Source organism: Chiloscyllium plagiosum, unplaced genomic scaffold (assembly GCF_037043375.1).
Source record: "Chiloscyllium plagiosum isolate Xiang-an unplaced genomic scaffold, Cpla_swu_hap1 HiC_scaffold_5, whole genome shotgun sequence".
Classification (NCBI taxonomy): Eukaryota; Metazoa; Chordata; class Chondrichthyes; order Orectolobiformes; family Hemiscylliidae; genus Chiloscyllium; species Chiloscyllium plagiosum.
In genome coordinates, this window is record NW_028270143.1 from 86442150 (window position 1) to 86464013 (window position 21864).

The 21864-nt window shown below is 41.7% G+C and overlaps 1 protein-coding gene across 12 annotated transcripts in view; it reads right to left on the reverse strand.

Moving 5' to 3' along the window:
• The window catches only part of LOC122550035 (uncharacterized), a 342505-nt gene that overhangs the window by 252385 nt on the left and 68256 nt on the right, over nt 1–21864 (reverse strand). For 9 of the 12 annotated variants that reach the window (XM_087987408.1, XM_087987404.1, XM_043690454.2 and 6 more), the window contains 3 exons: nt 16063–16183; nt 10005–10148; nt 7546–7620 (listed from right to left, as the gene is read on the reverse strand). In XM_087987408.1, the coding sequence (XP_087843534.1) occupies nt 7546–7620; nt 10005–10148; nt 16063–16183 (340 nt within the window). Of the gene's footprint in view, nt 1–7545; nt 7621–10004; nt 10149–16062; nt 16184–19218; nt 19538–19596; nt 20283–21864 lie in introns of those variants that run through there. The other 3 variants (XM_087987410.1, XM_087987411.1, XM_087987412.1) reach the window with 3 other exon arrangements.

Consider the following 21864-nt stretch of genomic DNA (forward strand, 5'->3'; position numbering starts at 1 on the left):
GGGACGTGAAGGTTGTACATCTGGATTGTTACAACCCGACTCCTCTGCGCAGAAAGCACACACAACGGGACCGCCGACAAGATGGAGAACAGAAGGTCCCCTTCCTTCTCCTTGAAGGCCTTCAGGAGCTGCTCGCAATTCTTCACGCTCCTGAAGGTCACATTGAAATAGCCTGCCGCAGGGAAATCCTGCAGGCAGTACACATCCGCTGCTTCGAACCCGCAGCACTCCAGCAAAATCTTCTTCACAAACACCGTCTGATCGACCGGTGTGTGCTCCTCCACCTTCTTCACAGTCACCCTGACTGTGTTGCGAATGCCCTGGCCAGGGCTGCGAGTGGCTGCTGAGGCAATAGTTCTGAGGTTGGCTGGTACCTGAATTGGCGTTAGGCCGAAGCCAGCATAAAGATCCACCAAGAGCAAGTCAGCACAACCAAACAATCCTCCAACGTCCAATCACGATCCAGCGATGGGATCCAGCGATGGTCTCCAGCAGCTCCGACGACTCGCAACACAATCCCCGTGGTTTCTCCGAGGAGAAAGTGAGGTCTGCAGATGCTGGAGATCAAAGTTGAAACTTTATTGCTGGAACAGCACAGCGGTCAGGCAGCATCCAGGGAACAGGAGATTCGACGTTTCGGGCACAGGCCCTTCTTCAGGAATGAGCAGAGAGTGTTCAGCAGGAGAAGATAAAAGGTAGGGAGGAGGGACTTGGAGGAGGGGAGTTGGAAATGTGATAGGTGGAAAGAGGTCAAGGTGAGGGTGATAGGTCGGAGTAGGGTGGAGGCGGAGAGGTCAAGAAGAAGACCTGCAGTCTTCTTCTTGACCTCTCCGCCTCCACCCTACTCCGACCTATCACCCTCACCTTGACCTCTTTCCACCTATCACATTTCCAACTCCCCTCCTCCAAGTCCCTCCTCCCTACCTTTTATCTTCTCCTGCTGAACACTCTCTGCTCATTCCTGAAGAAGGGCCTGTGCCCGAAACGTCGAATCTCCTGTTCCCTGGATGCTGCCTGACCTGCTGTGCTGTTCCAGCAATAAAGTTTCAACCCCGTGGTTTCTCCCCCGCCAGCACACGTCCGCTGCGTCGAACCGACAGCACTCGAGCAGAATCTCTTAATGGGTGGAGTGGTAGCAAATCATATGGACAGCCAAGTAACTTTAGCTGCAAGACCCAGTGTCAGGCAATTGTGGAGGAGGTCTACGCAAATGCACTTTTCCTTAAGGTCAACTTCCCTAACCCTACCGCTTCCTGGCCTCATGAACCTGGTTCTCTAACTTCCTTGTTGCAAATCCTGAGCCTTGGCTTACTCAGGCACCTCAGTGTGGTGGGAGCAGTGACCATTATTACGGACTGCCACTGCTGTGACTGAAGAGCTGGCAGCCATCCGATTGGCTATCAGCTCTGTAAGGCAGAACTCCTCCCAATAAAGCGATGAATCCTTCCTTAAACCAATTAAATGCTACTTCAAATGTTAAAATGTTGCAGAGTAAACAATGACATACAGAGCAAATGTGGACAGGCTCCCCATTACATTTTAGCTAGGTCAAAGCAGGAATCATGGCGCTCAGAACACCCAGTTCATAATCATAATGTCGCAAATAGTGGAGTTTTCTGCTCACTTGAATAGCATGGGCAATTATGAGAAATTTGAGAAAAAAGAGTAAAAATGGAATATCAGTTTCTCAATGTCAAGAAAAATGTTCCAATTTCCCTCTTTATAATTTAAATGGTGATTTCTAAATCTCACTAATGAGCAACATCTACCTTATTTCCATGCTTTTACATTACATTAACTGATCTTTCATCATTTTAAACAGCTCCCAATTTTCCTCATCTTTCTTGAGAAACTAGACAGCAGTGTTAATTCCCGACATTAAAGTCCGAGTGGTTATCTAGCAGTAACAGCTCACTATTCACTTCTCCCGGCATTCAAACAACTGTCTTCACCACAATGTCCCTGCACTCTCTATGGATACTTTCTGTCCAATTCTGTTGTTCTCCTCAGCATAAAGTGTTTTCTCTTGACAAAAACAGGTCGCATTTGAAGACAACCTTTCTTTCTGCCAATAATCTATTTTCCCTGTAGTTTGTATACTTATGTGTGTAAAAGTAGAGTCTATTAGTGAATTAGAGTTTTAGTTACTATAGCCATATGCCAATGGTTTATATCTGTTTATACAGTCTAATTACTTGTAATAAATAGTAATTTTTGAATGGAAATCTGGTCCATGCTTTATATCAATCTTGGGCTAAAAGTCTGGAAAATTAGTGCACCTTTAAAAAAAGTGTTAACATTTTGTATGACTCCCGGAATAACAGAGCTTGATTTGTGCACACAATCCCAGTGGGTTGTCGCAAAATTTAGAGACTCATTTGGGATTTGAATTGGATTTGACTTGGATTGGATTAGGAAAAGATGTAACAAGGATTTGGGTGTGGTTTGGTAAATAATATAGGTGAAGTTGAACATCACGCTTTGAACTGAATGTGACATGGTGTGAGAAACAGCAAAGGAGTTCCTAAAGATGGCACAATTGTTGATGGCAGTGTCAAAGGAAATCTCAAATCTAAGGTTGATTGATTAATTTGGCAGGTAAACTGAGATAGCATTTCCTAAAAAGGCAGAGGTAACAGAAATACTAGCACAGACAGCGTTTGGATTTTAAAAAAATAAAAAAAGAACCAAGAGGTGGCATGGTAGCTCAGTGGCTAGCACTGCTGCCTCACAGCGCCAGGGACCCAGGTTTGATTCCAGCCTCAGGCGACTGTCTGTGTGGGTTTGCACATTTTCCCCGTGTCTGTGTGGGTTTTCTCCGGGTACTCAGGTTTCCTCCCACAGTCCAAAGATATGCAGGTTAAGTGAATTGGACATGCTAAATTGCCCATTGTGTTCAGAGATGTGGAGGTAAGGAGCACTAATCAGGGGTAAATGCAGAGTAATGGAGATTGGGTTTGGGTGAGACACTCTTCGGGGGGTCGGTGTGGACTTGTTGGCTTAAGGGCCTGTAGGGATTCTAAGATTACTTCAAGTGGTAAAATGTTGGAGTCAGGTGATATTCAGTGAAGAGACTGGAGCGTAAAAAATAGAATGAAGAAACTTGAGATGGCAGAAAAAATAAGAAAAGAGCAGCAAAAGAGAAGGAAAGGGAGATAAAATTCAAAAATAGAACTGAGAAAATTAGAATTAGAAGCACAAGGAAAATGAGGAGAGAAAATGACACAGTTGAAACAGAAGATGTCGGATGCTTTTGAAGGCTTTAGGGAAAAGAACCTGAGTCATAACTAAGAGCTCAGTAAGAAATATTTAAATTGGCACAGGCGCTTCTGAAACTCGAGGAAGATGATGTGGAGGCATTCATCATGTCAGGAGAGAAAATAGCTAGACAAATGAATTGGGAAAAAGTGGACTGGACATTGCTCATGCAGAGTCGAGAGTAGGGTGCTGGAAAAGCACAGCAGGTCAGGCAGCATCCGAGGAGCAGGAGAATCGACATTTTGGGCCAGAGTCCTTCATCAGGAATGAGGCTCATTCTTGATGAAGGGCTCTTGCCTGAAACATCAATTCTCCTGCTCCTCGGATGCTGCCTGACCTGCTGTGCTTTTCCAGCACCCCACTCTCGACTGTGATCTTCAGCATCTGCAATCCTCACTTTCTCCATTGCTCATGCAGAGCAAGTTAATGGATAAACAATTGGAAATTTATGCTTCAGTGTCTGAGGAGGTTTGTCGGGTTTGTGATGCAGTGAAGAAAACTATATTGGTTGCATTTCAGTTAGTGCATGAGGCTTATAGGTAAAGGTTTTGGAATTTATGAATACGCCTCAGCAAAGCTATATTAAACTCAAAGTGTTAAGCAAAGTAATATTGACAAATGGATTAGAGCATTACAAAGTGAAATCATTTATGAAACCCTTAGAGAGGTTATTCTCGTACAATTTTTAAAAAAAATTACTTCCTTTTGTAGAAAGAATACATGTTGAGGACCAAAGGTTTGTAACTAGTGGCTGATGATCATGAGCTAATCCATAGGACTAAAGATTTTTTCCATGACCCTTATAAATTCAAAAGGAACAGAAAATGGAAGAGTGAAAGGAGGGTAAGTCACCAAGGTAAAGAATGGATACTGGGAATTCCTGAAAGTCTCCTCAGATCAGCAGTCAAATTACTGAAGTTGGAGGTGAAAATTGATGGCAAGGTCTTTCCATTCTAACAAGGTGGGACACATTTGTTTGGAATGCTGCATGTTGAAAGGGAAATCATAGGAGCTTTTGGAGTTTGCAAAAATGAGTCTGAAAAGGAAATTCACAAGGAAATGCCAACAGATCAGATTATAGCTTTAAGACTATAAGACTGTAAGATGTAGGAACATAAGTAAGTCATTCAACATGATTCTATTCCACCATTCAACGAGATCATGGATGATCTGATAAGCCTGAATTCCAATTTCCTTCCTTCTCTCCATAACCCTTGATTCCATTAAGGATTAAAAGTCTGCCAGAGCCTTAAATATACTCAATGCTGCAGGCCTCAGAATCCATATGTTCAATAAGGTCGCCTCTCATTCCTCCAAATTTGAACGAGTACCGGGCCAACGTAGTCAACCTTGCCTCATAAGACAATCCCTCAACCTGGTATGAGTTGAATGACCCATCTCTGACTGCATCCAATGCCAGTATGCCTGTCCTTAGATAAGGGGCCCAAAACTGATCACATTATTCTTGTAGTCTGACTAGTGCCTTGTATAGATTTAGCAAAACCTTCTCACTTTCATTTTCCATTCTCTTTGAAATAAAGACCAACATTTGATTTGCTTTCCCTACCAACTTAGAAGCTAGCTTTTTGTAACTCATGGACGATGATTCAAATCTTTCTGCAGCTTTCTGCAGTTTCTCTATTTAAATAACATTCAGCTCCTCTATTCTTACTGTCAAAGTGCATAAACTCACATTTTTCAATAGTATATTCCATCTGCCAAGTACTTGCTCATTTGCTTAACCTGGCAGTGTCCCTCTGTATTCTTTGTGCCATCCTCACCACTTACTTTCCTACATATTTTTGTCATTTGCAAACTTGGTTATTGTACATTCACTTTCCTCATCAAAATCATTGATAAAATTGTAACTAACTGTGGACTCATCACTGACTCCTGCGGCATACCACTAGTAATGGGTTGCTATCCTGAAAATGTGTCCCTTATTCCAACTCTCTGTCTTCTATTAGTTAGACAATTCTCTATCCATGCTACCTCCTCCAACATTAATGTGTGTTATATCCTGTACAGAATGAGCAGAACAAATCCAACCCAGACAATTACACCTCATCAATTGACTCTTGATCATCAGTAAGTGATGGAAAATGTCATCAACAGCACAACCAATCTACACTTGTTTAGCAATAACCTGCTCACCCAGTTTGGATTCTGCCAGGACTAGTCAGTTCCTGATCTCATTACAGCCTTAGTTCAAAAATGGATAAAAGAGCTGAATTCCAGAGGTGAGATGAGAACGACTGCCATTGACATCACAGCTGCATTTGACTGAGTGTGGCATCGAAGCGCTTGAGCAGAAAATGGGCAGACAGGTGGTAGATAATTTCAATATGTAAAAATGCGAAGTGATTCATTTTGATTGGAAGAACATTGAGAGACAATTTAAAACTAAAGAACACAATTCTAAAAGTGAGTGCAGGAGCTGAGGGACTTGGGTGTATATGTACATTGGTCATCAAAGGTGGCAAGATAGATTGTGTTTCCTGATAAAGGGCTTTTGCCCGAAACAACGATTTTCCTGCTCCTAGGATGCTGCCTGACTTTCTGTGCTTTTCCAGCACCACTCTAATCTAGACTCTGATTTCCAGCATCTGCAGTCCTAACTTTTGCCTAGATTGCGAGAACAGGCAATAAAGCAAACAGTATCTAAGGCATTATTAATAGGGCACAGACAACAAGTAGGAGATTATGCTGAATTTATATAGGATACCAACCACAGCCAGTGTGTTACGTTCAGTTCTGGGAGCTGCAGTTGAAGGATGTGAAATCATTGGACAGAGTTCAGAAAAGATTCACAAGAATGCTTCGACAGATTAAGAACTTCAACTATGAGGACAGTTTGGACTGTTTCTCTTGGAGGAAAGCAGGCTGAGGAGATCTGATTGAGATATACAAAATTGTGAGGGGGCAGGACAGAACAGATAGATAAGGACATTCTATCCCCAATTGTGAACAGATCAATAGAGAGAAGGCACAGATTTAAAGTAATTAGAAAAAGCACTAAATAGTATATGAGAAAAATAATTTTCACACCACTACTGCTGCAGTGAGAGTGGTGTGGGGGTACTTTCAATTGAAGCATTCAAGAGAGTTAGACACTTATTTGAAGACTTTGGAGAGCTTGAGAAAGAAAGTGAGAAAAGGGCAATATGCAAATTGCTCATTTAAAGATTTGGTGTAGACACAATGGGCTAAATGACCTTCTGCATTGTAACAATTCTGTTGTCTATGAAGACTCTGTGGAATAGCACATCTCTGAGGAGAAAACATAATTAGTCTGACATTCTCAGCCACCAGCTCACCAGCATAGAAATTAAAATCTGCACTTGGTCAAACACAAGGAATAAGTGTGCTACAAACATGCAAGGGAGAAGGATAATTTGTGTGACAGTTCACTGGAGGACAAGGTTGTCTATGCGTTCTATTGCAGAGGACTCAGCTGAGAACTGTAATGCCATGTTTGACAAGATGATACTGATAGATAGGCAAACCAAAATGCTCAGTGCACTGCAATCCTGGCACAGAGCCTGTTATTACCATGAAGCATCATGGAGGAGACCAGCTGCAACTTGGCACAGGGATATGCACAGAGTTCAAAGTCTGTCCTTTCCTAGTTAGAATTCATGGCCACTTCCATATGACTATGTGAGAACCCATATGTAATTCAACATCTCATGTCCAATGTTTGTATTTCAGCACAGGCAGAGACCACCCAATAACTAAGTCCTGCAGACTGAGGTTATGACGTTTCTTCTCTTTATAATACAATTAGAGCCATGAAAGCTCAAATTGCAGCCATCTTGACTGTGGATACCAATGCTGGTAGGGGATAATACAGTGCAACAGCAGATGAAGAGGATTGCTGGAACACTACCCTGGAGGAGTGGTTGTGATTTCATTGATTTTTCTCGGACTTACAGCATTAGTGACTTTGCAGTTGCCTGTTTGTTTCCAGTCACCCACACCACTGCCACACATGCTGAAATCTGAAGGCATACTCCCAAGGTTCAGATTGCATGAGGGTTTCCTGCAAGGTAACCTTCAGTCTCTTCCATTGAAAATCAGCAGCCTTCTACCAGTGCCGTTGCAGTAATTGAAGTAGCTTTGGAGCACTGGATCTGATAAAGGCACAAAGGAAAACTGGCAAACTATGGTGCCACAATGCTAAATTTTGGAGTCTTATATTGTAAGAAATGGAAAAATCAGATTGTGCATTAACAAAATAAATAATTTTTAAAAACTTGTGCAAGTTAACGATTTAGTAATACAAACCTCAAATCCAGCATTCATCTTTGCTACTTCATTAGCAAGTTGCTGTTTAAAACTATTACGAAGGACTTCAATTCTCTGCAAAAATTAAAACAAACTAGTTAATTCAAAGAGCAATTCTGCAACAGTACTTTCCTTCCTATTGAGCTCAGGTTGGGACCTCTGGCAGTGGGGCAGTGATGGGGAGTGTGGGGGTGGTCTGGTGCAGCTGTAGGAAGAGAGTGAGGCAGGTTTGGTAGTGGGTAGGGTGAGATTATAAGACTAGGCAGCAAATAAATGCAGGATTGGGTTGGGTCCTGTGGTGTGGCTGGAATTGAGATTGCAACTGGTTGAAACTATATAAAAGAAAACAGTGCCATTAGAGCTCAATCTTGACAATTCCAGTCATGTAGGCCAATTAAGTTGAAGCAAACATGGCTAGACTTAGAAGCTGTGAATAGACAAGCATACAGTTGCCACAGCTGCTTCTGTTACTCAGAGATAATGTTAGTAGATCTGCATCATGCAAGAGATTGTAGGCAATGTTGAGGATGTCCAGCAGCCTATGGATTGGCCATCATTGCAGTGGCCATCGTTGAGTGTTTGGGTCAGTTCCACTAGTGAGCGAGGGAACTTAGGGGCAGTGCAGGGAAGGGAAAACTTAAAAAAGTCAGTAGCATGGTGGCACAGTGGTTAGCACTGCTGCCACACAGCACCAGGGACCTGGGTTCAATTCCAGCCTCGGGCGACTGTCTATATGCAGTCCTTAGATATGCAGGTTAGGTGCAACTGGCCATGCAAAATTGTTCAGAGTGTTGAGGGATGTGCAGGCCACATGGATTTGGCATAGGAAATGCAGTGTTACATGGATAGGGTAGGGGAGGTTGGTCTGGGTGGGACGCTCTTCAGAGGGCCAGTGTAGACTTGATGGGCTGAATGGCCTGCTTCTACATTGTAGGGATTCTATGGTACTGAATGCTACATCAAGTATATGACAGTATCTTGCATTTTTTCTTCTATTCAAGTTTTGTAACAAAAAAAAATCAATGCACATTGGCTCAACATACAGCCATAGACCTATGACAGATGAAAACTAATCACCCCAGTGGAAACAAAGACTTCAGTCAACCATTGCCAGGATATGATCATCTCTATTGCCAAGTGTTCCTGTAGTTTGAGGAAGCAATACTCTCAGAGGTGCAGGTTAACAATAACACTTTTTGTCGTGCATATTAGAACCACAACTTAATTTGCAACAGTTAAGCAAATGGAATAAAGAACTCTCTGTCCTGTTTTCCATTTCATCCTCATCCTTTTAGCCTAAGAAACAGCGCCAACAGTGCCACTAAACAAATGCAACATCAACCTCATCACAGTGTCCTTCAAAATTGTGTCCTTCACAAAGAAGTTCTTCTTCTAGGATTTAGCCTGGAGCCCAACCAACATCAGTGCACAATCAACCTGAGTGCCACAAGCACAGGCTTCACCAAAAATCCACAGGCCTGCATAACCTCCTCAACACTGCCTACAATGTCTTGCATGGTGTAGATCTACCAACATTATCTCCAAGTGACAGAAGCAGCTATAGCAACTGTATGCTTGTCTATTCATAGCTTTTGGGTTGAGCCTATGTTTGCTTCAACTTACCTAACCGATATAACTGGAATCATCAAGATTGAGCTCTTATGGCACTGTGTTCTTTTATATGGTTTCAACCAGTAGCAATCTCAATTTCAGCCTAAGTTTCCTCAGAAACTAGAAGGCTCAATTTTCTTTTAATATTTCCTTTTATAATTATGATATGTCAAAAAAAAGCTTTGAAACCCAGATTCAAATAAACCATAAATTAATCAATAAATTGATCCACATCAAACTTGTAGTTGGTCTGCAGAAATTGACCAAGCCTCCTCAGACATCATCTTTCCAACCCAGCACCACCTGTAAGTCCCATTTCAAGGACTCACTGTCCAGACTTGAGTATATCGCCTCTATTTCAGTGTCACTGAGTTAAAATCCTGAAATTCCATTCTTAATGGCTTTGTGGGTTCACCTAAACAAAACTGACGACAGTGCATCAAGAAGGTAACACTCCACTACCTGCTCTTGGGTCAGGCATTGGTGGCCAGACGTCTCTTGAATAAATTTAGAAAAATTGCTTTATGCACAGAATGAGTTGGGCTTTCATAATAAATGATCACTTCCATAGCCATATCTGTTTTAGTGCAATAATTAATCCATGCATCACTAACAGCTAAAATAAAGACTCAGCATGATTTATGGTGAAACCAATAAACCTCCGAGTTCTACTTGCCCTGACCATATAAATACATAGGAGGGCTTATGCCCGAAACGTCGATTCTCCTGTTCCCTAGATGCTGCCTGACCTGCTGCGCTTTTCCAGCAACACATTTTCAGCATATAAATACATAATACTCCAATATATTTATAACAAACTAACAAAGGAAATCAAATGTAAGTGTTACCTGTAGATACATATCTTGAAGATATGAAGTGTAGTCATTAATTCTATTATATAGGTCTAAAGATTGCTGCTTCATTTTCTTTTCGTAGTCTGCTTTTAGGAGCAATGTTTTGGATTGTAAACCTCTTTTAAGAATGGTAACATCCTGAGTAAGATACAAAGTATTACACATATTAGCATAATACTTTATCACATTAAATTAATTAGTATAAAAAAGGTTTATGACAAATTTCATAATGACCATGCTTCAGGAGGAAACTGGAAATGGGATTCATGAGAATGGCAAAGAGCTAGTACGAGAAAAATTAGTAAGTAGTGTAAAAGGGTTTTCAAAATATAAATAAGGTATAATTCAGAGATGAAGAGAAATTACTTCTCTCAAATGGTTGTGAATATGTGAATTTCACTACCGCAGAGTGTGGTGGTTGTTGGAATATTGAGTACATTTAAGGAGGACATTGCCAGATTTTTAATTACTAATGGTTGAAGGGTTATGGAGATCAGGCAGGAAAATGGAGTTGAGACCAAGTTGAGATCAGGCGAAATTAAATTGAATGATGGAGCAGGCTTGAGGGGCTGAATTGCTTACTCCTGCTCCTAGTTTTTTTTTCAATTCACGCACAAGATGTGCTGGTTAGGGCAGCATTTATTGCCCATCCATTATTGCTGCAAGCACAGTTAAGTGTCAACCACATTGTTGTGGTCTGGAGTCACATATAAGCCAGAGCAGGTAAGGATGACAAATTTCCACCCCGAAAAGACATTAGTCAACCACATGGGTTTTTTTTCCTGACAATCAAAAATGGGCCTGATTAGACCTTTAATTCCAGATTCTTTATTAAATTCAAATTCCACTATCTACCATGGCATGATTTGAACCTTGGTCCCCAGAACATTAGCTGAGTTCCTGGATTAATAGCCTGGCGATAATATCACTGGGCCACTGCCTCCCTCCAAGTCCTAATGCTCTTATTTTATGTCCTAGCTAGCCTGATCCTGACTTCGTGTCATTGTAGAAGTAAAGGGTTAGCTGGCAGTACAACTGTTTCTTAATATCTGCTATACATTGCTGAGACTTAGGGAGACTCATGTCAGAATCTTTTAGGGGTCTGAGAGCATGGATTATGATGACCTATATGTTAGAATTGAGCGATAAGTGTAGTTAGGCCCATGTCAGCACTAAGATTATCTTGATCTATCTTTAATGCTTTCCATAAGCAGCATGACAAGATTATTGCTCAGCAGTATTGATTGTTAAGTGCCTTACTAATGATACAACTCATTACATTAATATTCAGATTCTTACCAAATTTGCTAAACAAGCTAGCCATTGAGTAAACTCGACCAGGAAACCAGAGTGAGCACCTGGCAGATAAAGTTTATGACTTACTCTCAATGACCTCCATGTTGGAAATAGGCACCAACATCACCAGGCATGACCACACATACCCATATCCACAGATGTTGACATCTGCCATGTCACGGCCTTTATAAACTTATTGCAGGATGCACAGGAAACTATCAATATAAGGCTGCAGCAAGCTTAAATACATACTCTCAGCTTATTGACTGGACCTGACTGCATTACCTGGTTATCCATTTGCTTTCATAGCTTACCTGGATGCTCCAGCATTTTCAATTCCTTGCCTTTTTGTACTTTGACCCCCTTATCCAGAGATAACTCATGTTACTGTTATTTTGCTTTGCTGTTTAGCACAGACATAAAGCCAGGAAACTTGTCATAGTTGCCAACAGGCCTCAATCAAGTCAAGGAGAGTAGTCTTCACTCAGGGGTTCCCAGCACAGTAAGTCAAGGGCAGTCCAGGCCTTCTTCCAGGGAGTGGGGAGCGGGGTCACAATCAGGATTCTCACCTCAAAGGTAATACTGAATTACTACTGCCTAAGCTACAGGCAAACAAGAAAAGAAACAAGTCAAGGAATTAAATGCACAGCTCAAAGATTTGTGTGAGTAAAATGAATTTTAGTTAATGGGGCACTAGTACCAGCATTGGGGTAGACAGGAGATGCTCCAATGGGACAAGCTTCAGTTTACAGAGTGTTGTGCTGGAAAAGCACAGCCAGTCAGACAGCATCCGAGGAGCAGGGGAATTGATGTTTCAAGCAGAAGCTCTCTATCAGGAATTAGGGAGTAGCCCAAGGGGCTGAGAGATAAATGGGAGGGTGGTGGGCCTGGGGGTAAGGTAGCTGAGAATGTGATAGGTAGATGAAGTTGGGAGTGAAGTTGTTAGGTCAGAGAGGAGTATGGAGTGAATAGGTGGGAAGGAAGATGGACAGGTAGGACAGGTCAAAAGAGTGGTGCTCAGTTGGAAGGTTGGATCTGGGATAAGGTGGGGGAGAAGAAATGAGGAAACTGATGAAATCCACATTGATCCCATGTGGTTGGAGTCCCCAAGATGGAAGATGAGACATTCATTCTCCAGGCGTCGAGTGGTAAGGGTTTGGCGGTCGAGGAAGCCTAGGACTTGCCAATCTCTGGATACATTGCATTATCCTCTGCCATTTCCACCACTTACAAACAAACCCCACCACCAGGAATATATTTCCCTCCCTAACCCTATCTGCATTCCATACAGACCATTCCCTCCATGACTCCCTTGTTAAATCCATGCACCTCGACCAACGCACCCTCCCCTCCTGGCACCTTCCCCTGCCACCGCAGGAATTGCAAACCTGCGCCAATACAACCCCCCCCCCCACCCACGGGCCAAAGGAGCCTTCCACATCCATCAGAGATTTACCTGCATTTCCACACATGTTATCTACTGTATCCATTGCTCCCCATGTGGTCTCCTCTACATTGAGGAGACAGGATACCTACTTGTTGAACGCTTCATAGAACATCTCCGGGACCCATGCAAGAAACAACCTCACTGCCCTATGGTCAGACACTTTAACACCCCCTCACACTTGGCCAAGGACATGCACCGCAAAATCCTTACCACCCCTGGAGGAAGAAAGCCTCATCTTCCACCTTGGGCCTGCCAATTACATGGGATCGATGTGGATTTCACCGGTTTCCTCATTTCTCCTCACCCCATCATGATCCCAGATCCAACGTTCTAACTTTGCAATGCCCTCTTGACCTGTCCTACCTTTCTATCTTCCTTCCCACCTATCCACTCCACACTCCTCTCTGACCTATCACCTTCACCCCCAACTTCATCTATCTATCGCATTCTCAATTACCTTCCCCCAAACCCCACCACTCTCCTATTTATCGTTCAGCCCCCTTGGGCCACCCCCTCATTCCTGATGAAGAGCTTATGATCAAAATGTCAATTCTCCTCGGATGCTGCCTGACCGGCTGTGCTTTTCCAGCACAATACTCTTCGACTCTGATCTCCAGCATCTGCAGTACTCACTTTCTCCAAGCTTCAGTTTAACTGTGTTAGGACGAGTGACCTGGTAAATCAAATAATTAAGGTTGTGGATAGGGCTTTAAATTAGTTAAATAGGAGAGGGCTTTGGAGAGAAGAAATAGAGGCTTACAAACAAAAGGATTTGGCAGTATACAGGGTATCTATTTGAATAACAATACCGAGAGTGGGACTGGAAGGCATAGAGTGTACAAAAATTGAAAAACAGTAGTAAACAGGGCAATAAAGGGGAAAAATGGTGAAAAGACAAAGGTAATGGCGCTTTACTTGAAAACATACAGTATTTGGAACAAAATAAATGAACTAATGGCACAAATACAGGTTAATGGGTATTACCTTATAGCTATTATGGTTAGATGGAAACATAGAAAACAGGTGCACGAATAGATAGACCATTTAACCTCTTGAGTCCATACCACCATTCAACATGATCATGACTGATGAGGCAATTTCAGAATCCCACTCCTGCTTTCTCTCCATACCCCTTGATCCCTTTAGCTGTGAGGGTCATGTCCAGGTCCTCTTGAATATATATATATAACAAACTGGCCCCAACAACTTTCTGTGGTAGAGAATTCCATAGGTTCAGAACTCTCTGAGAGAAGAAACCTTCCTATTCTCAGTCCAGATTGGCCGATCTCTTATTCTTAGAACAGGAATATAGTGTTGAGATTGAGGAACAGCCATAATCATGATGACTGGCAGAGTCAGTTTGTTGGGGCAAGTAGCCTACCTTTGTTCTTATTTTCCATGTTTCTATTCTGGCCTTCTTTAAAGATCTACAAATCCAGCCCATGGTTTCAGAATAAGCAGTCAGTCGTGAAGCACTGACATAAGGTGAAATTACTTCACTCAAAGGATTGTCTCTCTGAAATTCTCTATCCCAGAGAGTTGTGGATGTTCAGCCATTGAGTTTATGCAAGGTGGAAATCACGAATTAAGTTGAATGGAGATTGTACAAGTATAGAAACTTACAGTTATATGGAACATTAATAAATGCATCTGGCACTTTACAAGCTGTAGTAATTGTAAAAAGGTCATCCAACTGGACCTCACAGAATATGAAATCTGAGATTGGAGCTGTTAATCTGGTCTAATCAGGGAGACCTGGCTGACGTAAAAGAATTAATGGAAGGTATATTGTTCCCCAAATGCCTTACTCATTGAGAGGCAGTGCTATTGTCAAAGGCTATGTATTTGTAAATAAAGGGTGATTAGTGATGTAATGCCTGCCTCTGAAGAGTTATTTCACAAGCATTACTAAACAAAAGTTGATAGTACAAGAAAATGTAGGTAAGGTGGATCAGCTGAGACTGGTAGTCTCTTGTGTTGCAGTGGTACTATCCCCACCTCTGAGCCAGAAGGTGTGTGTTCAAGTCCCACATGCTCCAGAGATGAATAATAATATCACTGAATAAGTTGATTAGAAAATTGACTGGTAGAGCAAGGACTTTTGTAATGTAGTGGTAGTGTCCTACTTCTGAGCCAGGAGGCCTAAATTCAAGTCTTATCTTCTCCAGAGGTATGTAATAACATATCTAAGCAAGTTGGTTAGAAAATACCTTGAGTGGTAGAGCTCGCTCAAAAGGATGACTGGCTTACTCATACTGAAGTTTAATTTGCTATCTTCTGGTACTATGGATCATTAAATTGCAACAATCGAGTAGTTATACACTTTGAGGCACAATATTATTGTTTTTTGAGAAGATCTGTAGCTCAGGTTGATGATAAGTATGTAAGTTAGCTCGCTGACCTGGAAGGTTTGTTTTCAGAATTTTGTCGCCATGATTAGGTAACATCATCAGTGACAGTCTCTGGTGAAGCGCCGGTGATATGTTCCACCTCTCTATTTATAGGTCTTAGTTTCTTGAGGTGGGAAGGTAGATGGGATCTGAGTTGATGTGCTTATTGATGGAGTTCTGGTTAGAATGCCATGCTTCTAAGAATTCTCATGCATGTCTTTGTTTCACCTGTCCTAGGATGTGTGTATTGTCCCAGTCAAATTGATGTCCTTCTTTGTCTGTATGTATGGAAACTAGTGATAGTGGGTTGTGGCTTTTTGTGGCTATTTGTTGGTGTTCATGTATCCGAGGGGAAAGTCTTCTGCTTGTTGATGTAGCCACCAAAAGATACACACATCTAAGGACAGGCGAAACAAAGATACGCATGAGAATTCTTAAAGGCACGGCATTCTTATCAGAACTCCAGCAATAAACACTTTGACTTAGATCCAAACTATCTTCCCTTGAAAAAAGAACCGGAAATGATATCACCCACATTAAGAAACCAATAAATGGAGAAGTGGGACATACCACCAGCACTTTACCAGATACTCTCATTGATGATGATACCTAATCATGGTGACGAAATATCTGAAAACAAACCTTCCAGCTCAGCGAGCTAACTTTCATATGCAAATATTATTTTCACTCTCAACTACCTAATTCTTTATTATCAAATAAGTGAATTATCTGAGCACATGCATTAAAAAACACAACTACAATCACTTTTTCATGTTCAAAACTTCGCCTTCCATGCTTTCTGTCCTTTTACTAATTTTGTACCCATGCTGTTGTTCGTTTACTACCATCTTATAGCACTATATTCTTTTATTGAAATATTAAACACTCCAGTCTCAAGGCTTAATACAATATTGAGTACCTTTACAAGTGACTCAACATCATTACTCATTTTCTTTAGTTCCAATATGTCACTGTCATCGGTTTGAGTGGCACGATCTGTTTTAAAGAAGCCAACCTTCAAATGATTTGATGGGCCAGAGCTGGAATGAAAGAGATAAAACATGTAACAGAAGCAATACTAAAATATTGCAACTTATCCATTCATGGGATGTACAGCTCACTGCCTAGACCAGTATTCATTGTTCATCCTTAATTGCCTAGTGGTGGTGAGCTACCTTCTGGAATCACTACAGACCTAATGCTGTAGTGTAGGTGCACCCACAAAGCTGTTAGGAAAGCAGCAACTGAATGTAGAACCCAAGGCAGTGAGGAAGCAGCAATGTAATTGGAAATCAAGATGGTGTGTGGTTTGGAGAGGAACTTGGAGGTTATGCCGTTCCTATGTAGCTGCTTTGAGCTGGTACAGGTCATGGGTTTGGAAGCTCTAAACCCAAGAGAGGCTTGGCGAATTCATGCAATACATCTTGTTGATGGCATACATTGCTGCCTCTGTGCATTAATAATGATAGGAGTTAACACTGAAGGTGTTGGATGGGGTGGCAAACAATCAGGCTGCTTTAACCTAAATGGTGTCAAACTTCTTGTGAGTTGTTAGGGCTGAACCCATCTGAACAAGTGGGGAATATTTTACCAGACTTGTGCCTTCTAAATGTTGAACAGGAAGTTAGTTATTGCAGCACAATTCCTAACGTTTTACCTGTTCTTGTAGACAATAGTTTGCATATTGCTGGCCCAGTCTGATAAGCAGAATGTTTTTAGTCAGGGACTCAACAATGGAAAGGGTGTTGAATGTCAATGGGATACATTTGGATTCTCACTTGTAGGTGATGATCATTGTCTGGCACTTGTGATGCAAACATTACTTGTGACACAAATGGTATTTAGCAATAATCAGCGCAAGCCTAGATGCTGTCCAAGTATTGCTGCTTATGGACATGGGCTATTTACTTATCTGAGTTGTGAATGGTGCTGAACATTGTACAATCATCAGTGAATATCCCCACTTTTGACATTATGATGGAAGGAAGGTCATTGATAAAGCAGCTATAGATAGTTGGGACTAGGATACCAGTTTAAGTAACTCCTGCAGTGTCGTCTTGGGATTGAGATAATCAGCCTCTAACATACATAACTATCTTCTGTTTTGCCAATTATGACTCCAATCAGTGGAGTCTTCTCCTGATTCCCACTGAGGCCAGTTTTCTTAGCGCTCCTTGATGTCATCCTCAGCCAACTATTGCCTTGATATCAAGGTCAGTCACTCTCAATTCATGTCTAGAATTTAGCCCTTTTGTTCATGTTTTCGGCCAAAACTGCAATGAGATCAGGTGATGAGTGGTCCAGATGGATCAAAACTGAGCATTGGTGAAAATATTATTACTGAATAAGTGCTGCTTGATAGCACTATTTATAACTCTTTCCATTATTTAGCCAAGAATCATGAGCAGACTGAATGGGATATAATGCATTAGTTGGATTTATCTTGCTTTTTCGTGTGCAGGGAATATTTGGGCAATTTTCCTCATTGCGGTTTAAATACTAGTATTGTCACTGAACTGGAACAGCTTTGCTAAGGCAAACCAGGGTTATAATCTTTGCAGTATCTGTTGGCTTTATTAATTTCTTAATATTACGTGAAGTAGTTAAAATATCTTTACAATAGTTGTCATTCAATCACAGCACAGACAATGCTGTTAAACCAAATAAATAAATTGGCAGTTTTCTAGGCATTACATAATTAATAGAATATGGGATCCTTCCAAAGAAAAGAAAACACAAAGAACTTACATTGTTCAAATGTCAGAGAAGATGGAAGTTAGGAAATGGAGTAAGGAAGGAGTAGGTTAGAAAATGAAAATTTAGAATGCTAAATGCAGAGAGAAGCACATTTCAGGTGACGCTGAAGACTTTCTCAGTTTAATCCCAAGCAAATTTAATTCATACTGAGTAGGTTTAATTAGGATAAATAATTTAACATAAAAAGTCTTAATTGCACGATAAGTGAAATGAATACTCAGTACGGGTTCTGATGCATTTTTTGGGTGGAGGGCATTAGGAGGGGAGCAGAGAAACTTTACGATATAAGCTTATGTTTTCCCACTATCTAGAAGTGTTTCCATCCCCTTGCATTGTTCCAATATAGATCTCACCCTGACTAACCAATACATGCATGATTAAAAGGTAATTAAGGTTTATTATCAAGGTCATTAGACATTTTGAAAGGTTGTGAAATTTCATCAGCAGTATATGAAATCTTGTCTTTTTTTGATTCATTCATGGGATATGGGTGTCATTGGCTATTGTCATCATTTAATGCCCATTCCTAATCACTATTGAGAAGGTGGTGGTAAACTACATTCATGAACAACTGCAGTCCACATTTTGTAGGCAAACCCACAAGACAGTCTGGGAAGAAGTTCCAGGATTTTAATATGGAAACTTCTATATTTCAATATTTCAAAGTTTAGGTAGTGAGTGGCACGGAGGGAAATGTGCAGATGGTGATGCTCTATGGTAGTGGTCATTGTTTTAGAAGTTATTAAGCAAATTGGTGAATTTCAGCAGTGCATCTCCTAGGTAGTACACTCTGCTGCTATTGAATGTCAGTGGTGGAGAGAATGGATGATCATGGCTGTTTTGAGCTGGATGGTGTCAAACTGCATATGCATTCTATCACACTCCTGATTTGTGCCTTGCAGATAATGGACAGGTTCTGGAGATAAGTTATTCATTGCAGGATTCCTAGCCTCTGACCTGCAAACATTATATGACTGGTCCAATTCAAGATGTTGATAGTGATGGATTCAGTGGTGCTACTGCCATTGAATGTCACAGGGCAATAGTTAGATTCAATCTTATTGGAGATGATCATTGCCTGACACCCTATAGCATGAATGTATTCAAAGAGACTTCTGACCACGAGAAAGAGCAAGTGTCATTGATGAAGCTGCTGGAGATGGTTGGGTCTAGGACAGTAAGTTGAGGAGCTGCTAGGGGCTTTTGTGGTGCAGCTGTAGTGTACCTACCTCTTGACCAGAAACCTTGAGTTCAAGTCTCACTTGCTCCAGGTGTGTGTAATAGCATCTCTGAACAGGCTGAATAGAAAATATCTAACCTGATAGAACTACTGCTGGCATGACTGATCTCCAACAACCACAACTACCTTCCTTTGTGCCAGGTATGTTTCCAATCAGCAGAGAGTGTTACTCCTGATTTGCATTGACTCGAGATTTGCTTCGACCCCTTGATTCTACACTCGGTCAAATGAAGACTTGAAGTCAGGAGCAGTCATTCTCCCCTTACATCCGGAATTCAGCTTTGTCCATGTTTGAACTAAGGTTGTTATGAGGTCAGGAGCTGAGTGGCCCTTGTAGAACCCAAACTTTCTGCACGTCATTGAATCATGAGTACCAAAGAATTCACATCCCTGGTCACTTTTAAAGAGCAACATGGACAAACATAGAGCAAAGGCTTCGAACTGTTTGCTTTTCACCTGTTTATGGAGCGATTGGATGGTGCTGGGCATGTCAACTAGCTGCTGCTGAGCTACCGTGGTTCGTTCTCCATACATTTGAGCTAGTCTGCTGGGCGCCTTCCAATTCAACTGCTCTAAATGGTCCTTCCAGGCTGTCATACTTGCACTTCACCGGGCATCCCAACCTGTGGACTGTTTCAGAGATAGCCTTTTAACTGAGGACCCCCGGGAAAATCGCACCCAACGTCTCGCTTGGTCATGACCTGAAATCAGCCGGACAGCGGCGAGAACGGGAAAATTCAGCTCATTGATCAATTTCGAGAATCCTCACCACATGGTATATAGTTGCAGGTACTGTTTCTGTAATGCTCACTGTAATGTATAACCTGCACTGAACTGTCAAGGTGTATATATGACCAAAAGACAGTTGAATTGTAACATTCCAGCGAGTGCCAACTACATTTCATTACAGCATGAAGACAATCAGCAATTTCGACGGGGGATGGGGAATCTGACAAGTGGCAAAAGGAAATGCGAACAGAAGGAACAAATATCAATTCTTCAATAGCTTTTTTTTGCTAAAGGACATAATTTTGACAGCAGCTTACACACACAGTGAGCGTTCAGGGGAGGAGGATCGAGGCTAACACAACTAAAAACAGCTCTGAAGAGTCACTGGACCCGAAACTTCAACTCTGCTTTTTCTCCACCGCTGCTGCTCGACCTGCTGAGTCTTCTCAGCAATTTCTATTTTTTGTTTAAAAACAGTTCTCCCGTCCGCGGACCATAACAAATCAGAACCGCCTTTACCCAGTGAAACGGTTGGTTCCGGACGAATAAGACAATAAGAGGACCAAGTCCTGATCATTGCTGTGCACTGACTGCAGAGGTGCATGAGCTGCATCAGTCGCCATTTCGCAACCAGCCGCTTCATTTGCTGCGGCTGTCACCATGGTAACCCTCCAGGGCGGCTGGAAGGCCCCCCCAATCCAAGACAGAGGTGTCCTTGAATATGCCTGAGCGAGAAATCACAGGCACAGAATACGCATGCGCAGTGAACGTTGGCGTCTTGTTGCTGAGCGACTGCAATCCGAGCTGGTCGATGTGTAAATAGAAATATTGTCGGTGCTCACTGCGCATTTGGGTTGTATCGAGTTTCCGACGTTCCGCTTTCATGAGATCAGAGTGGTTACAACACCAGACATGTTAACCTACAAAACCAGCGTACAACTGAAAAGTTGACCCAGCTGGTTGCGTCCCAAGGTGACGGAATACCTGCAATTCCTTTAGATTTCATGATGGCAGGTATTGTTCCCGAATCACATTTCAAAACGCAATCTGTTTTTAAACTGAAATGATATCTCTCACTGATGTATGACATACAAAGAGATGGAGGCACATTAGGAGGACCAAAGTGCTGGGATACAACTTGTATTATAAAAACAAAATGGTCTCAAGTTCAATCTTTGGGGTGTTTGAAGTAATGAGTGAGCTCTGAAGCAATATACCAGAACTTGAAATCACATTTTTGAGAATATGACGAATTATTACCTGCTTTTGGATGGTTTGAATCAATCCTGTCAGATATTATTACACACCTCTGAGACTTGAATATAGGCTTGCTGGTTTGAGGAAGAGACACTACTACCGCACCACAAGAGACCCCAACATATGTTCATTTTATTTAATATCTGAAAGTGTTATTACACCAAAGCACTACTTTTATTTTCAGGCACCACCAATAAAACACTTGTACAGACAATTGGATATTTAGATGTAAGCCCACTACAGGCAATGCAATCCATCAAAAATGAGGAAGGGATTAGCATACATTCTCAATTTGTTATTAACTAATTTTTCCAAATCAATCTCTTTAGTGATGTTATTACACACATCTGGAGCAGGTGGGACATGAACCCTGGCTTCCTTAGACAGGGAGGAAACTTTACCACTGCACCACAAGAGGACCCTGGCATATGCTTTCAGTATAGAGGGCTGAATCGGTGACACCTGCTCTTAAATCCTGAGTTCCTATATTTAAAGCATATGAACTGCATGGGAAAATGTGGAGAATTATGAGGTCATCCTCTTTGAATCTGAGAAAGACAATATGTTCATATTGTGGTGAGAGATTAAGAGCTGTGACAGAGCAAAGGGATTAAGTGTCCATATGCACATTACTGACAGCTACTGCACAGATACAAAAATAGAATGTTACAGCACAGCCTATGGCAGCTATTTGAAGGAGGTGAGCTATTCAGTCCCACAACCCAATTTTTCCAAATC